The following is an 18,462-nucleotide window of genomic DNA, read 5'->3' on the forward strand; positions in this document are numbered from 1 at the left end:
TACATACATATATATATATATATTGTATTAGAAATAATAATCTTTTCTATATGATAGATATTAAATTAATTTTAAATAAATGACTTTGTCTTTATGTAACTTTTACGATTTTTTGAAGAATCTTCTTATTTGAATACTTTATTATTATATCTTCACATACATATATATGTACACATATACATGTGGTTACAAAGCATGTCACGGACATGGAGCGTTTATAATTCAAATATTTTATTAAAGAGACTTTAATACAAATTAATAATACAAATTACGTTTTTGTTATAGTAGTGAACCTTTAAATATCTAAAATTATATTTTTATATACAATGATTTTATCACATACATATAGTTCAAAAAATAGGTTAATATGTATACAAATGTGGCATAGCGTAATGGCGTGTGATATCGTGCATATTGTACTTTAGTATATTAAGTAATTACTGTAATATTCTGTGTTAATATAACGACTTTCTTTATATATTGATACCGGGTAAGTTATGATTTTTATAGTTATCAATTAAACTCAACGTATTTAACAAATTAAGGTTATGTTTTGTAAATTCTATTAAGATCGCAGTAAAGATGAGGTGAACTAGACTACTGAATAAAATCTGAATTTTTTAATAATTTATTGTAATTATTATTATAATCATAAAATAAAGTTAACAATTTTTCGCTACATCTATAAATCTTATACGGTTATACCAGGTTATACATTCATATATGTATGTATGTTAGCCTTCATACAACTTTTTACATATATAAAAAAAAATTGACAACAAGTAATATTTAGCAATATATTACATAATTATTATTATATATTAAATTACATAATTATATATAAACACATACATGTAAGCGCGCGTGCGCACATGTACGCATATTAAACAATATGTTATTAAATAGTTAAAAATACCTTAACTATAACAATAATACACAATAAAAGAAAAAAAAAACACGAAAAAGCACAAAAATAATACATAGGAAAGGAGACAATGCTTATAATTAAATGTTGATAAAAACGGTCATTCCTTTCATGTGCTATTTCCATCTTGTGAAAGTAGCGCGCATTACAAAAAAGAAAGTGTGTAACAATAAGTCACGCATGAAATCATTCTTTCGTAAGTACTTGAACTACCAATGAAACTCCCTGAATATACAGACAGAGAATCTTAATGCACTCTTACAAATTGATGTACAATAAAATCCAACACTAAACGTTAATGGCTTTCAATAGGATTAATTTATGAGTTGCATGGAACTAACCGGGCCTCAGGTCACACCGATTTTGCAGCTCAAGATGCTGTTTGTCATATAGTGCATCGTGTAAACGTACCGAATACATATAAAGCAATATCGGATGTCTTTTTGTTTATAAATTACATCAGCATTTAGAACATGTAATTGTTACATTTCCAAAATTTTTCACCGAACTAATATGTGATTATAATAAATCAGTGTGCATGGAGTCATTCCAAGTGTAATTTATGGTATATGTTTTATTTACGTAAAGCTCGAGTGATGGATTTGTAAACGACATTTTAATTATGTCGTAATTTAAATAGTAAAATTACCGCGAGGATGCTATTGGCTGCTCTAGACTAACGCCACAGATGCCCTGGCTATCGTATACTATATCTGCAATTTTATGAAGGATTATGTAATATTTTCAAATTTTAATCTTATCATTTCTAAATTAACATTAATCAACAACCATGTTTTATGGCAAAAAGAATTGGCACCGTCAAACTGATTATTCTGTATTTGTTCTGTATATGTATGTAGTTATGTTTCGACCTTTGCGGTAACTATGTTGATAATCCAGTGATTAAACTGGAAGTGGATATATATTTTCATTGTTTTCTTTGTAATATTTTTCTGTACATGAACATTTATCAGATTTCATAAGAGATAATTAATACGATCTTCGTCTTTATGCTTTTTCACAACAAGTGGAATTATACTTCTCTTCGTAAAATTCGAATTGTTTCGATTAAAATAGACCAAGTCAACGTCATTGTAACGTCATTGGAATTAAGGTATCTCTTCCTACACGCATTAACGAGTTAATTTTCCACTTTTAACTCGAATCTTAATTACAAAAAGAAAAAATATACACGAAGATGTCGAGGTTGATTACATCTCATAAAATACGATATACGTCCTTATAAGAGTCTGTTTGTTCATTTGCAGTGGCTCAGAAAAGTATTTGGATACTTGTCATAGGAAATTTTTACGTATATTTTATGTATTATTTAAAACATTTCCAAATCTCAAATCATCATGGTTATACCAAAGTAAAAGTAAAACTGAAATAGAAATTGCAAGATATTTGTTATGAACAAGTATGTATTTAGCAAAAAATTAATATATATATATGTACGTAATGGCATGAATAGTCGGTCTAAGTGCATAATTAGTGTCGAAAATGTTCCATATCTTTAAATATTGAAGCTTATTGACGTAGTGGATGGTCAGTTGTACAGAATATCTTTTATATAGCTTTTGTGTAAATTTTCAATTTTGTTTCAAATTTTACTAATGTAATCACGATAGTATGTCTCGCTACAACGTTAATGAAATTTCAAAATGTTTCGTATGGCACGTATAACATATTCATAAAAGTTTTCTGTATGTATCCAAATATTTTCGCAACTCATTGTATTATTCTTTGCCGTTCTCATAAATTCGTAGAAACAGATATTATAGATCGTAATCGATGTTAAAATTTCATTGCGTGATGTTCGTTTCAGGTATTATCATTTCTCTTTCGTTTACCGGTCAGTTTAATTATCCTAATATAGCTCTGGAACATCAGGAATCTTAAGCAGGCAGTTATAAGTTACTGTTACTTCAGTGGATCGCGATCGCGAGCAAAAAATTCGTAAGAAAATTATTAAATTATTATTTTAGTGCAATATAGAATTTGCATTTTTAAGTACAAAAGAAGAAAGAAAAAAGGAAAGAAAATCGAATGAATGATTGCCATGTTACCTTCAAACACGTATACCGTTTGAAGTTGTTTGCAAAAAGGTAAACGCTCCGGATGATCTAGAAGTTTATGCAATACTAGATGTTTAGATTTGGCCTTAAAAACATATTCCTGTTGTTATAACACACCGAACATCCCGATGTACTACATCATTAGCTAAGCGAGTCATTGAACCGTCGTCAGCGTCGTATATTGCTCGTGGTTACTTAACGTGTTGCAGTAGAAAATTGGCGTTTGCCGCGGCAAGAGTGCAGCTTTTCCATATACATCGCTTTTTATTATAATAAGGTTTGACAAAAATTCTAATCGACAAATTGTGATAAAGCGCAACAAGCAGAAACGGCGTCAAAATAATAATAATCGAATTAATCGAATTTATGGATCTCGATGAAGTGATCTGTGAATTTTCTCTCACGGTAATTGACGTGTTGGATCAAAGTTTGCACGACATTAACATCCGTGATCAAACGAAGTAGATAAATGGTGATTAAAAGCATGAAAACGAGCAGTTGATCATTTACGCTTTTAGGAACAATCTAAACGAGAATTCTAGCATTGTTTTGAAGTCTTCGTTCGGTGAGAAAAAGAGCCACGCGGTCTCCCTTCACGCGGAAAATGGGTGGTCTTATTGAAATTTTCCTTTTCTTCGGAGTCCTCTTCTATTTCTTCAATTTTGGGTAACGTATATTTTCTTCGTTACTGACATGCACGATACGGAACTGTTCCATCCTGCAAATTATTTTCTTCCGTGTTTGTTCCTGCAAACCTAGTTATTCATACGTATGTAAGTTTAACGATATAAAAAAACAGATCTATCGACTAAATAAAATCGACTAAATCTAATAAATATAATAATCTACTAAATCTAATTAATTTTATCGTTAATCTTGAAACTTTGATTGACATCTTTGTAGAAATATTTTTAGAATTATTTTATCATAGAATGATCATTGAATAAATTGTAGAATTCGACATATTAACTATATAATGAATGAAATGAAATGATAATATAATGAACCATGATGGATGTGCAAAGTTGTTCAAAATTTCATTACGAAGAAAGAGTAACAAAAGTAAATTATCGTTACAGTAGTATGCGTTGTATAATTCAATCAGTCATATGCTTGTATTTCTCAAAAAAGATAAAACTTTAATGTCCATTGAATATCATAAAGAGTATTTAAGTGTTTTATATATTTTTGTATATTACTTATATCCATTTCTTCACTTTCAAATTTTCTATAAATGCATAAAAATATATAATCTAATAACGACATGTAATATATGTAATCTAATTACTTAACCAAATTTTCGCAATCATATTAAAACAGTATGGATAATGTAAAAGCCGTACAATTCCGTAATACGTATTTTGAAGATACTCAAGATGTGAAGATATTCTGAGTTATTTTTTAGATTTTTAGTCTAATTTATCTCTCATCTTTTTCTCCTAATATTTTTAATTCAAAAGCACAGTTGCGAAATACGTATATATGCTGTTTATTTGGAATTTCATTAGTAAATTACACGAGGCAAATCAAAAAGTACAGAAAAGATAAAACGCATAATCATTTGTGCGTAGTTTATTATAATTCCGATGAATTAATCATTTATTAATCTGTATGTTTCTGAATCTTCTGTCTTATCATCATGGACTTTGACAATTATAGTAAAAAGAAATTAAAATAACCTAACCGGATTATTATTACTGGATCTTCTTACATTTACAATATACATCTTCTTATATTTACAATATAATGCGAGACTCGCTGAGCAATATGCGGCATTACCTGGGAAAACTGTGGCCAAAACTGTGCCATTGTTGAATTACTATTCGATAATATAGTCCATTATCAACATAGAATTAATTATTTATTCTGAAAACCTATGCACTATTCTTGTAATAGTGCTCGTAATATTCAAAATAATAAAATTGCTTATATTAAACGTGAAACATAACGTTCAATATTTATTTATATAACCGACATATGATACGTGGCTATAGGTGCAGTTTAGATCATATGGCAAGTATCTCTTTTCTTGAGTGGTATAGATTTGATTGTTTCGTAAGCTTATAATATTCAACCTTCCGGACAATAAGTTCCGCGTTACGTTGCACGTTATGATTTATTCAGTTTTGTTACTTTACATTTGTTTTATTCAAGACGATTTTTATACAGAGTGGACCAGCTAAATGGACTTATCCATTGCTTCCTTATCTATTGCTGTATGAAAAATCTTCTCAGGACAAAGTTATATTATCTCAGGCGATACGTATAATTGTGAAAATTGCAATTACAGTGTAAAAAATGTTCGTACAATAATTAATTTAAACAAAAATATTATAGATCGTTTACTAACAAAATTTAAAGAAATAAGAAATATGTTCTTATAAATCCGCAAAATAATTTTCATAAAAAAAAGATGGAATATCTATATCCTTTGGGAAAATATTAACAAATACCTAGAGGATGCGATGAAATGATGGATATCTAAAAATATATGTGTAATAAGTATTCGTATAGTCACGGTTTAATAGGAAAAACTAATAACACAACAAATATCTTGGAGAGGAAATTGCTAGGTTTCATTATATTAATACCTAATGGAGCTTTCTTTCGATTTTATTATGGTTTGAAACTGTTATGGAATTAAATTTATCAAATTGATGAGTTGTCTACTTGAAATATTTTTTCATTCTTTTAAAAGAGTTCCCTTTAAATCATTTCTTGATGAAATATGATGATTCCGATTCTTTTCTATCAGGTGGTCCCATACATTTTCTATAATATTTGTATTTGGAGACTGTGAAACTGCTTTTAACTGTTTCCGAACATTATATAAGATCCACGATCGCGTATTAGTAACATTGGATCGTTATCTTACATCATTATGAAATTGTTGTTCAGAGCCACTTTTTCTGCGCTTTAATACAGATTATTTTTTAAAACATCTACGATGTATACTTTATCCTATGAAGCGAAAACTGTGCGGATACTTATTGTGCTTACAGGGTCAGATTGAATAACATGTAAAAACAAACACAACGTGATTCCTTATGTAAAAATAAGAAAGAAGTATAAAATAAAATTTTTTCATTTTCAGCTTAATTTTTGAGAAAATTAAGTTTGAAGATTTATCAAGTATTCTTGAATATGGCTTATTCCGGACTGGACAGGACTAAATAATCGACAGCAGCTCGTTCCACGTGTGAAAATAAGTCGAAAATATAGAATAAGATGTGTTAATTTGCGTATGATAAATTTCCAAATCATTTTTTCTCGGAAACAAAGCTCCTTATGAAAGAATTTTATTCTACATTTTCGACTTATTGTCACGCTTTTATGTGCCCGCTTTTACATGTTATTCGGTCGGATTGTATAGTTTTGCCATTTGTTAGATATTTATTCATACTTTCAGAACAGAAACGAGTATCGCAATCTTTTTTCATTTTTTGAAAATTATTCTAGAGACTTAGAAGAACATGTAAGAACATGTATACAGGACGTTCCGTTTAAGTAAGAACAGTGGAATATCTCATAAGGGGTTAGTTATTAAAAAAATGTTGTAACAAAAGCTGCTTGATTCGAAAGATGACATCTTCTGGTTGAAATTATTTCTTACAGATTAGAGTAGTGCAGGGGTTTTAAGGTCAACTTTATTTTGTTAAATGGAGTCATATATTTTGTAATACATTAGCCATACATCTTGGAATTCTTTATAAAAAGGTATTAATCTATTTATGTCAAAAAACTATTAGTCTACAGATATTTTAGTTTTAATTTGTCGTATGACGAATGTTGTCTTTGTCTTTCATACATTAAAACATAAAGATAAGGGTATCTCTTCGCATCTTTCCTTGCCTTTCGTACGACATTACAGAAATGTTAGAATTAAAGTATTTGCTAGGCTAATAAATTATCGATATAATTAGGTTAATAGTTTTGTATAAGGAATACTGAGGTGAATGGATGATGTATTAGAAAATATATGATATACTGTAATCTTGCTCGAATGTTGCTATCTATGTATGTAGTATCGACATGATGACTATTCAGCACATTATTGGATATGTATAAGGACAGTGATTAAACAGAAGATTGTGAGACCGTTGGCTGTTTGACCTCTTTTCGTTAAATTTTTATCTATGAGATAAACTAAAATATACAGCGTATCATAACAAATAAACAACGCCAGAGAATATCAAGCAGAGAATTGTAGCTGCATGTACATCCATAAAATCGCAGGAAATAGAAAATTGATTGAAGAAAATTGAAGAATTGATTAAAACAAAAAACAGATTTGGGTTAAAATGAACCTGCATTCGTTAGCCGAGATTCAAAGATTCCAACTATGTATTGAACCAAAGGGCCATCATTTTGAGCATCTACAGCCTTAGGAATTGTCAATGAATTGTATGAGAAACGTATCTTCTGCTATCGTATCTATTTTAAATAACAGCCAATGCTTATCTTCGGATAACAATATGTCAATGTTGGTGTCCGAATACCCTGTGAATCTTTAATTGTTCTCAGACACAAATATTTCAAGATTAAATGATCTGAATAATATGATTGTTAAAGTCCTTGAATTTGTTTTTTCCACGTTCTACAAGGATATCGAAGACGAATATAAATAAAAATACTAATGGCTCTGAAATCTCGTATAACAAATGACCATGAAAAATATTACCCTTACACATGTGTCTTGAAATGAAATGAAATTTTGTCTTGAGAAAATTTTTCCTATTGCAACAAATAAGCCAAGCATGTAGGTGATATAATTTAGATGACCTACCCTTTATATGTAGTTATGAAGAGGGTCCTTGAATTTTTTCCGATTGAATGTAAGTTCTTGATGATGAAATGGTAAGATTGTAAATTATCATATCAAGAGGCGATAACCGATGTGACATCAGCATTGTGATGCTGTTCCCTTATCTGCGTCAAAATGTCTTAATCCATTAAAGACCGCTCAATAGTTTATCAAAATGTTATAAATACTTTCGTTTCTTTAAATTTCATAAAATTATAGAATCCAAATGAAAGAAATAATGACGAAGGAAATATTAAGCGAATCCTTGGAATTCCTTTTTGTAGTTAGAATTTTAATAAATATATGTAAAATAAATGTAAAACGAAAGTTGCAAGTGAAATTTTGCGCTAACTTTCGTTCGTAATGGATTAAGTTAAGAATGAATAATGCATTAATAAGCTGAATGGTAATTATAATAAGCTGAAACTTGAATAAACGGTTGTAATTTCTTAACTTCACTTAGCTGCTTTGGTCGTCGTTTTTGTTTTTTTATTTTCTACGTATTATTGAGAAACTTTATTTATTAGTATTAATTATTATTGTTAATTTAATTATTATTGATGTTTGTAATTATCTGTTTTGTGATAAGCTGAGAAATTCTTTTATTATTAATATATTTTTATTTATGTATCTCTGAATCATGTATGAATGTACTGGTATTGAACTTAAGGCGACACGTTTCTAAAAAAGGAAATCTCATCCGTTAGTTGCAATTTCGCTCGACTGCATCGACCCGTTAAAAGCGTCGGAGATGGAGCGTAAATAGTGCATGGTCCAACAACCCTGAAATTATGTTCGTGATTACCAACATTATGAATTACATTTCTATTGTAATTTTATTCAGTAATATTTACACAAGTTTACATTGAATTATTTTCATTGAAACCATAATGTTGACTGATGTTTGTTCAATCCCTTTTCCAAAGCTTCGAGCTATGTTCTACGTTATACTATTTTCCATAGAATTTATTTGTTTTAATATAGATTCTACCAAAAATTATACCGCGACCTTTAATTACCACGCAGTAAAATGTAATAAATTCTATGGAAGAAAATTTCTTTGCACTTCATAAAGATAATATTTTTAAATAGTATCTGTACTAACAGGGCTTCCAGTATGATTGATATAGTTTCAACACGTTTGCAAGAAGTGTATGCAAAATGGAACCGCAGAACGGAGATAAAGCGAAACCCAGAATCGGATACAGTTCGGTTTTCGACAAAGGGTAAGACTTTCATTCAGTGTATAAAGGATGTAAAATACATGAATTTTTATCAAAGTTAGAAAACTGATTAAGAAAGGATTTTAATCGAATATTCACATGGTTTAGAACTTCGGCGAACTGGTCAACAAATGTATAAAAAAAAGTTACAAGATAAAGAACAAGCAAGAAAAGTTCGGGAAAGTTCTTTATTTCAAATCAAGGAGACTGAACCATTAATCCCTACTGTCACAGAAAGCTCTTTATTTCTACACTATTGCTGCAACAGTTGCACTCCATCATCTAGAGTAGGTTCTGCATATATTACATATTCTTTAACGTTGATGTAAATGAAAAATAAAATGATTTTATTGTTCGTTCTTTAACGAAAATATTCAACGTACCGCTTATATCTATAATATCTTTAATGTGCTATAACTTTGTCATAAGATAGTCGCGTAACCATTTTTTTATTTAGTATAGATTTTAGATCATTATCTAGAATCATTTGTAGTAAGTATTTTTCAGTGGTGATAATAGCTTGATTTATATGTAGTGTTGTTCAGAAAATTCGTAATATTTTTGATAATCAATATATTTCGCCCTGAATTTCATAGTACTAAAAGAAGAGCATTATTTGTGGCTACAAAAAATATCTATATCTTTATGTGATATTTAATAAAATCTTCTGATAGTATATTTTAAATATTAAATATTGTGCAAACAGACGTGAAACTATAAAACTAATTACTTACTAGTTTCTCTCTTTCTCTTTATCTCTACTGGTTTCTGGTTTTTCTTTAGTATAATTAGATAAAAGAAGTCATATAAAGTGAATTGCGATATACATTTATCGAATAATGGCAGTTATTAATGAAGGCCACATATGTATCTCTGATGATAAAAATTGATCTTCCTCACAGTTAAATTAATTATTTTATTATTTTGATATCTATGTACTAAACATCAACGAAATTCAAATGTAATCGCTAATATATAAATGATTATCACTGTTAAATAAATTTCACGAATGCGTAATAATTAAAAATAATGTTTATTAAATTATTAATTAAGCAACTATTATTGTGGTAACAACATGAATATTGAGGAAATGTAATATATAAAATACATACAATTAAAGCATATCGATAAATAATTAGAGTATAAGCTTTTACTAAATATATTGTTTCATTTAATTTTATTTCTTACAGAATTCATTAGTAAATACTGTTAGTAAGCAATATGCGCCTTTTGGTACAAATGTCCTATTAATGGAGTCACATCAATCGCTATTCCATAGAATATTACCTCGTGCGATACGCGTTTGTTCTTTTAAAGAACACGATTATTCAAGGGAATCAGTAAGATATAAATCTTAAGATAATTATATTTATTGAAGTAAATTTTAATTCTTTGTTGATTTTGTACATAACTTTCCTCTTTTATAGATTCTAGAAAGTGACAATTTAAAAGAAGCAACAAAACTGGTTGCTTCTGAAATAATTAAGGATGAGGGTTGTAGTGAAACAGTTGCCCTGGAAAAAGCAAAAGAGAGAGCCAAGACCATACTAACACAAATGGAAAGCAAACCAAACAATCTTTTCATTAGAATTACATCATGGATTACTTATGTACTGTTACCATGTTTTATGCAGTCTGTTATAATATTACCATCTCAAATAGAAATGTTAAAAAAAGCAAATGAGACTGGTCTTCCTGTGATATTACTTCCTTTACATCGTAGTCATATGGATTATTCTATAATTACCTTCCTTCATGTAATGTATGGTATTAAATGTCCATTAATTGCAGCTGGGGATAATTTAAAAATGCCATTTTTTGGGTATGTTATAAATATATATAGAATATTAAATCTTATTACAATACCATGTTATTATTATCGAAATTTTATGTGTCAAACAGGAAGCTTTTGCAAGGTTTGGGCGCATTCTTTATAAAACGTCGAATTGATCCTGTCATAGGCCGCAAAGATATTCTTTATCGTGCCATTCTTCAGACATACATACTGCAAAAATTAAAAGAAGGTCATATTATAGAATTCTTTTTAGAAGGTACACGTACAAGAACTGGTAAACCATGCATGCCAAAAGGTGGCATTTTGAGTGTCATTCTTGATGCATACATGGAGGGAATTATTGAAGATGCAATGATAGTACCTGTTGTACCAAATTATGAACGTCTTATTGATGGAAATTTTGTTCAAGAGCATCTAGGTCAACCAAAGAGGAAAGAAACATTTATATCTACAATGAAAGCCATGTTTTCTACTTTATTAACAAATTATGGAATTATGAAAATTGATATTTGTCAACCCTTTTCACTTAAGGTAAGTTATTTAAATTCTTTTTAATGTCATGGATGACATTTATCACTAAATTTAATAATTTTATTGCTTTCTGAAAAGGAAATGTTAAAGTCTTTCCAAAATCAATCAAAATTGAATGGAGTAAAAATATCTCCTGCTGAAAAGCCTTTAAAGTCGACAGTATCTAGCTCATCGTTATATGGTACAGATGTAGTTGCAGAAGAATACCGTCAACTGGTTGACAGTCTTGCACGGCATGTTGTATATAGTAAGGATAAAACACCTCTAAAAGCATTAATTTGTTTCTTTGTTCAATGTTAATGTACAATATTTTTTAGATTGTAGTGATGCAATGCCAATAATGTCGACTAACGTTGTTGCGTTCATCCTTCTATATATATTTCGAGATGGTTGTACCTTGGATGAATTAGTTGAAGCATTTGATTTCATAAGACACCAGTTAGAAAGTCATACTAAAAACATTGCATTTTGTGGAGAAAATATTGATATCATAAATCATGCTGTTAGTAAGATAATTATGTTATAAATATTTTATTATGATAAAAGAATATATGTTGACTCATTCTTTTAGTTAGACATCTTAGGTCCAGATTTAGTAAAACTACAAAATCAAGAAATTATAGAAACAGCTGATAGTCAGCTAACTCAATCAAATTTCGTTACCGTAATCCGTCCTATGTCGTTTCTACCAAATGTAATCGAACTATCTTATTATAGTAATACAGTGGTAACATGTTTTGCTGTGGATAGCATAGTAGGTAAGAGAACATATTGTTTCGTAAATTATATTAATTTACTCAATTTAATAATTTGTTTATTATATTTGCAGTAACAGCTTTGTATGCAATACAATCACAAATGAATGATCCTATAGCTCTTGCTCAAAACAATATCATAGTGTCTCAAGATCTTTTGGTAGAAAAATCACTTAAACTTTGTGATATTTTTAAATACGAATTTATTTTCTGCAAGCCATGTCAGGAATTAGAACGCGTTATTATAGACACTGTAGTAAATCTCTCACATAAAGAGATTATTATTTTACAAGAAGTAGTGTATACTTAACATAAAGTTATTCTAATAGATTTATTATTATTAATCATTATTACTAATAGGTTACTCATATAAATTATTTGATAGGAATCTTATTTAGAAGAGGAACTATGGAGTAAAAGATTCGCAAAAAATTTTGATGATAGTTCAGATGAAGAATATCTTAATAAGAATAGCTCTAAAAGTATTCGGTACAAAGTAAGTTATTCTTTAATTTAGACATATTTTCTAATAACGGGATTGTGATCTAATTTAATTGTTTCTTCTAGTTAAATTTAATATCGGAACATGCAAAACGTGTGGAATATCTTCACATAATGTTGCAACCTTTAGTAGATGTTTATACTTTTACTATTTTGTCTCTTAAAGGATTAGTAGGTCAATCGCTAAGCGAGAAAGATTTAATTCAAAAAATTTTAAATGACATAAAGGCGAATATAGATCATGGCATAATAAAATACAGTAAGTAATGGCAAATAATTATATTTTTATAATATATATATATGTACATATATTGCATTATAAAGTAATGTATCATTAATTTTATTTTGATATAGGTGAATGTTTATCTATTGATTCAATAAAGAATGCCCTCAAATTATTTGAAAAATGGAATATCTTAGAATGTTATCCACAAGAGAATGTTAAAATTTTCTACCTGAAAGATCAATATGATACAGATTCGGCTGTAATGAAAATCTACGATATAATAGCAGCTTTCAGATGGACTAAAAATACAAATGAAAAAAAAAAGATGATTTTGAATGAATTTCTATAATGTACTACTTTTTTATATCAACGAATAACTTGCTATGAAAAACTTTGTAAATAGTGGTTTACAAATAAGCAGTATCACTTAACACGTTTGTTACTATAGTGCATTAAAACAAAACATCCATCACTGGTCAATAATTGCGATTTTTTTCATCCAAGCATGCTAGATATAATATATCTATTAGGTTGTTTGAAAAGTTTCTTTCGTTTTATAAGGTGATAATAGATGAGTAACAATTTCTGTTTTATATTATTTTATTGAATTAGGTATGATCCATTTCGTTCTATTTCTATTATGTTCGTACATAATTCAATAAACTAATATAAAACAAAAAACATTGTGCGTCTATTATTTCCTTATAAAACGAAAGAAACTTTTCGGACAACCTAATATTTATTCCACATGTTAAGATAATATGTAAATTAACACATACATATATGATACTGATAGCAAACGTGTTAATCTCTTTATACATTAAATACATACATATACATACATATGTAGATTAAATATTTATTGCTCTGCGTAAATAGTTCTAAAATTCATAGCAGAAATACAGAAAATTTTGATTTGGGTCATTAACTATATGTAGGAATTCAATAGCAGAATGGCTAATGTGATATTACAATATATAAACATATTAGATTTATTTCGTTAATACAGTAATCTTATGTACTATTAAATTCAATGCTAATAACTTTTTTGTTATTGTTAAAAACAGAGATATACTTAAAAGAGTAAAAAGCTATTTTTATTACACTTTTACAAAACAGTTGAACGATAAAATAAGTTTTTTATGTATGATATTATAAAAAAGAATAAACAGAACAAATAAATGACATCGTTTTTGATATTTTTACAGTTAGAAACGTGTTGCATATATAATTCAAAACTTTATAACTGACGCAATCGGATAACTTCTTCGCATGCCCATACACTTTTCCCTATCAATAAATAGTGAATCAACTTTGGATTTTAAATCACTTTCTAAATTAGACCTAGTGCGTAAAAGTTGTTGATGCTGTGCTTCAAATCTTTGTAATTTTAAATTCATATCATGTATCATTGTATTTATTGTTTCTACTTCCTCAATCATCCTACGTAAGTGAAAATTTGTTTGAAATTTGTTTAAAGATGTTTACGATTACTGTCATTAAATTTTACATAAATTTCTTGACTATACCTAAGTTGAGCATGATCTTTACATAATTCTGCAGCTGGTCGATGTATTCTGCTTTCTAATCGAGTGTGTGCGACTTTAAGAGCAGAACTTTTATCTGTGATGGCTTTTTGCATTAATTGTAGATTTTTTTCAGTTGCAAAAATTTCTTGTTGGATCTGTAATTACATACATCAATTATACAACAAAAGTTTAAAGATCAAGATATTTTTAATTACTTTATGTAAATGTATCTGTAATTTTTCTTTTGCTTGAAGCATTTCTGCAGCTCTCCTGGCTAATGCATTATTTGTATTTCCCCATGCTTCCCACATCTCATGACCAACTGCATCTATCGCGACTTCTATATCGCTTCGTAATTGATTAGATTTCTCCCGTTCTTTTTGTGATTTTTTGACTACATTATTGGAAGCTTCAGCCCATGATTCGGCTTCTGTAACACTTAAGATATACGACATAAATTGCGATCGTAAATCGCAGTTTAATATGAACTTACCTTGGGTCATATTTTTCAATACCACCGTAATATTTTAACCCACGACTGAAATTATTCATTTGGTGACAAGTAATATCAATTCCAAGTGCAGTTTCTTTATTTTTTATATCAATTTCTAACTGATTTTGTACTGCTCTACTGTTTGTAAGCTGAGTATAAAGCAAGAGATTGCAATAATTAGTATGAAATTATGATTTTGTACTTACCTGATTAACACATTTGTCCGTAAAGTGTTCTAATTTATTTTGACAATTTCTGACTACCTCGACTTCTTTTAAAAGAGCGTGCTCAGCTTGGTCATGTACCAAATCAGAACCTGTATTTTAAAGGATATAAAATATTTTATGAACATTGGTGAGATTTATTAATTTATGGAGATAAATATTATAAACCTGTCCTAGCTTCACGATAATATAAACATTCCTGCGCTATGTGCAGTTGACCCTCTAAACTTTGTATCGTTGTTTGTAGGTTCCGACGGCACTCTTGCATTCTTGTATTTTCTATTATTAATCTTTCCAGTTCTGAAGCTACTTCATTTCTCCAAAAAGTAGTATCCGTAATTCTTTCTCCCAATTTACGACCGCTTTCAGTTTGGCCGTTCTGTACTTTCTCATCGGCCTCTCTAAAATTAGATTAATTATTGTTTGTAATGTATTGTAACAAAAATATATATATAACAAAATATCATAATCACTTTACCGCATCATTCGAACAGTATCCGCTCTTAAATTTTCAGAGAAATTTCTGTTGCTATCAGATTCATTATAAAGTTTTAGCTGATTCTCCACCCATTCGTATGGGCCATATCTTGTAAAAAGTGCAGCTCGTGCGGCGTGTGCAGGATTTCTATCGAAACCAGTTACCAGATTGGGAAATCGTAACGGTTCCGTAGCCATTCCTTTTGGCATATAACAGGTATTAGCAAGTAAATTTGTCATAGGTTGTGCAGGTCTGAAATAATCACAAAAGAATAAATAATTTTTCAAGATAAACTAACAATAAGATACAAGCGATTTAAAGTGAATTTTCCAGATTGAATGGAATTTAATAAGAATGTTACAGCGGAGATGTTTCTATGATTTCATATCCTAAAGTAGGACGCCATGCATGTGGTTTTGGAGTTTTATGAAATTCTCCAACTCTAACCGGAATCGGTGGACCAATAATTTGTTCCATACATGGTAGAACACCCACCGTAGTCCATGGTTGAAGTTGCTAACATTAAAATAATAAATTAGTAGCATAATTTGTTATTTAAATTCACATGAGTACAAACCGAGTACATAACAGTTTCTTGTTGTCCCTCAATTTTGGTACTCTCCATTGTTCAAATTTATATTAAAAGGAATTAATACTGACAAAAATTTTATCTCCACAAAATAATTTTTAACATTTCACCTAGCTTGATGAATAACTTCTTAAAATGAAATGGCTTAATTTGGAATGAAGGTTCATTTGAAAACCGGAAACAAAGTTATCACGTGACGTCTGTCATATGATTCTAGCCTAGTCAGGTGCTCTGTTACCTTACATTCTGCTCGATCGGAGTCAATCAGTACTTATCTGACTCGCCCAGTTGTGTTTGACTAAAACTATCATGACACAATTTTGTAATGTTTTCTGTTTCGTTTTTATCTTAAACGTTGCATTTCAAATTTTACCTTCACGCGCCGATAATGCAGTACCTGTATTGCTATGGGGTGAGTCAGTTAATTCTGATTTAACAAGTGCAGTAAACCCCTTTTTAAAGACTACCAGCGAGGAATTTGGTCTTTACCTGCGTAAAAAATTAGAAAATTCACCTCCAGTTCTTCTTTATATAAAAGATAATCTGTGTATTGAAGATTTAGTGAAATACAAACAGGTTATTGTAATATACTTTATAATGTTATATAGTTGAACTCATTTGCTTGTTGACTTAAATATTAAAATAATTTATATAATCTTTTAGCATCTTCAGGAAGTTATTAATGGTGATTCTTTACGTTATTTTCCTGCTGTTGAGAAAGCAGTGAATACTGTTGAAGACTTACCTTTGTACAACCAAACTTATAATGATTATGTGGATTCTGTATCTGATGGACAATTACTGATTGTTCCAATTAGTAATTTGGATGTTATCCCAGATACATACAAGACAATAAAGGATTCCAGCCCTAATTTGATAGCTATGCTCACAGGGAAAGCCTGTAGTTATAGACGTTCTGAACGAGTAAAAAGGGACATTGATGCAGACAATACTACTACATCTTTTGTCATTTCAGGAACAAGAGTATTATTATATGCTAATCGATCATTATCATTACAGGTAATTTCAATTATTACTATTTTACCTAATGATCTTTATGACCATAATTAATCCATCTTTGTGAATAATAATTCTTTTATTTGATAGCCTGAAAAAGACAAAGCTATAATAAATCTTCCACTTAAGCCTACAATTACTGAAGAATCGGATTCAAAAACATCTGCATATAATTTAACTATGACATTTACAGGATCTGGTGCTATTATCAAAAATGAACTTGTTTTTATATTTAAAGTTAGAACTGCAGGATATTATACACTCAAAACAATTAATTACTCACATTATATTAATGCAAATTCTACTGGTAATCCACAAATTTTAACAACAGATACAGATATTGTTTTTCCATTTAATTTCTCTTATCATTGTTCACAAATTATTACATTCAAAAATGGCGATACAGCCTTAAATATAACAGGTTTACAAGTGCAACTTGATCCACAACCGGACAAAAAGGCTAATGGTACAAAAATATTTGCATTTAATGATGCATATGACTGTGTCGGTTTTACTACAATTCCAATTTGGACAGGAATATTTGTTACTGCTATATTAGCTTTAATTATGATTTGGGCTCTTACTATGATTATAGATATTCGTACAATGGATAGATTTGATGACCCCAAAGGAAAAACAATTACTATTTCAGCTCAGGAATAATATAATAATATTAAATTATTAAAGATATTATGTACATACATACCATAGTATCTTGTAATTGTAATCAATTGTCAAATAGATTTTCAGTGTCATGTTGGTAATTTGTACATGTAAAATGTATGTACATTAAAATTTATTAATGCTGTTAATGCTATCAATTTTTCATTTAACAATTATAACATTGATGCAATAACATTTTGCTATTAGATAATAGTGAATTTAATCATTCCATTTACCTAATATTATACTACTTTCAGTATTTATATATTTTTTGTGTATTATAGTATTTCTTTCTGTAGTATTTGCAATATATAATTTCTAAGAAAATTTTGTTTTATAATTATCAAAGGACACAATACCGTGTACTAGTGAATAAATAAGTAACTACTTTAAATATGTATCTTTCAACAATAGAACAATGTTGTGATATATTGATAGTTGATTGAAACATGCATAAGGTTTATAAAAAAATCTTATATATCATGCTTTGTATTATAATATATTATGCGTTAATTGTAATAAGATACATATATTGAATAATGTTAATATAGTTTTTTGCATATATATAATACGCACACACGAGTTCACACAAATGCATATATGCATATATATAAGATATAGTAATATCTTA

At 29.0% G+C, this 18,462-nt stretch overlaps 3 protein-coding genes across 7 annotated transcripts; 2 read left to right on the forward strand and 1 right to left on the reverse strand.

Annotated features, from left to right (window-relative positions):
- Positions 1–188: 188 nt before the first annotated feature.
- On the forward strand, positions 189–13,230 carry LOC100647555 (glycerol-3-phosphate acyltransferase 1, mitochondrial). Of its 5 annotated transcripts, XM_020866807.2 has the most exons (15): positions 1,518–3,033; positions 3,213–3,408; positions 3,522–3,669; positions 8,915–9,033; positions 9,139–9,317; positions 10,221–10,370; positions 10,458–10,852; positions 10,933–11,356; positions 11,435–11,603; positions 11,674–11,858; positions 11,928–12,114; positions 12,186–12,406; positions 12,497–12,607; positions 12,679–12,871; positions 12,967–13,230. In XM_020866807.2, exons 3-15 carry the CDS (start codon positions 3,608–3,610, stop codon positions 13,185–13,187), a joined length of 2,616 nt encoding a protein of 871 aa, XP_020722466.1. In that variant the 5' UTR covers positions 1,518–3,033; positions 3,213–3,408; positions 3,522–3,607; the 3' UTR covers positions 13,188–13,230. The 5 variants fall into 5 exon arrangements, with proteins under 5 accessions (XP_020722468.1, XP_048268928.1, XP_048268929.1 ...); XM_020866809.2 differs by lacking the exons at positions 1,518–3,033; positions 3,213–3,408; positions 3,522–3,669 and adding an exon at positions 189–490; XM_048412971.1 differs by lacking the exons at positions 1,518–3,033; positions 3,213–3,408; positions 3,522–3,669 and adding an exon at positions 855–1,400.
- A 786-nt stretch (positions 13,231–14,016) lies between these two features.
- LOC100647876 (tektin-3-like) lies at positions 14,017–16,187 on the reverse strand. Its single transcript, XM_003401224.3, has 9 exons — positions 16,140–16,187; positions 15,924–16,078; positions 15,563–15,814; positions 15,253–15,485; positions 15,067–15,176; positions 14,861–15,009; positions 14,583–14,805; positions 14,368–14,522; positions 14,017–14,281 (listed from the first exon to the last, which is right to left on the reverse strand). Exons 1-9 carry the CDS (start codon positions 16,185–16,187, stop codon positions 14,071–14,073), a joined length of 1,536 nt encoding a protein of 511 aa, XP_003401272.1. The 3' UTR covers positions 14,017–14,070.
- Positions 16,188–16,357: 170 nt separating this feature from the next.
- LOC100646562 (V-type proton ATPase subunit S1) lies at positions 16,358–17,980 on the forward strand. The gene is made up of 3 exons (XM_012317018.3): positions 16,358–16,727; positions 16,815–17,171; positions 17,259–17,980. Exons 1-3 carry the CDS (start codon positions 16,461–16,463, stop codon positions 17,829–17,831), a joined length of 1,197 nt encoding a protein of 398 aa, XP_012172408.1. The 5' UTR covers positions 16,358–16,460; the 3' UTR covers positions 17,832–17,980.
- Positions 17,981–18,462: the final 482 nt, after the last annotated feature.

Source organism: Bombus terrestris, chromosome 15, assembly GCF_910591885.1.
Source record: "Bombus terrestris chromosome 15, iyBomTerr1.2, whole genome shotgun sequence".
NCBI lineage: Eukaryota > Metazoa > Arthropoda > Insecta > Hymenoptera > Apidae > Bombus > Bombus terrestris.

Coding starts and splice junctions, on each gene's coding strand:
- LOC100646562 (XM_012317018.3), top strand. CDS start 16,461: ATGACACAATTTTGTAATGTTTTCTGTTTCGTTTTTATCTTAAACGTT. Junction 16,728..16,814: donor ATTTAGTGAAATACAAACAG/GTTATTGTAATA, acceptor ATAATCTTTTAG/CATCTTCAGGAAGTTATTAA. Junction 17,172..17,258: donor ATCGATCATTATCATTACAG/GTAATTTCAATT, acceptor TTTATTTGATAG/CCTGAAAAAGACAAAGCTAT.
- LOC100647555 (XM_020866807.2), top strand. CDS start 3,608: ATGGGTGGTCTTATTGAAATTTTCCTTTTCTTCGGAGTCCTCTTCTAT. Junction 9,034..9,138: donor AGTTCGGTTTTCGACAAAGG/GTAAGACTTTCA, acceptor CACATGGTTTAG/AACTTCGGCGAACTGGTCAA. Junction 11,604..11,673: donor TGCACGGCATGTTGTATATA/GTAAGGATAAAA, acceptor AATATTTTTTAG/ATTGTAGTGATGCAATGCCA.
- LOC100647876 (XM_003401224.3), bottom strand. CDS start 16,187: ATGGAGAGTACCAAAATTGAGGGACAACAAGAAACTGTTATGTACTCG. Junction 15,815..15,923: donor ATCATAGAAACATCTCCGCT/GTAACATTCTTA, acceptor TGATTATTTCAG/ACCTGCACAACCTATGACAA. Junction 15,177..15,252: donor TTATCGTGAAGCTAGGACAG/GTTTATAATATT, acceptor TTTAAAATACAG/GTTCTGATTTGGTACATGAC.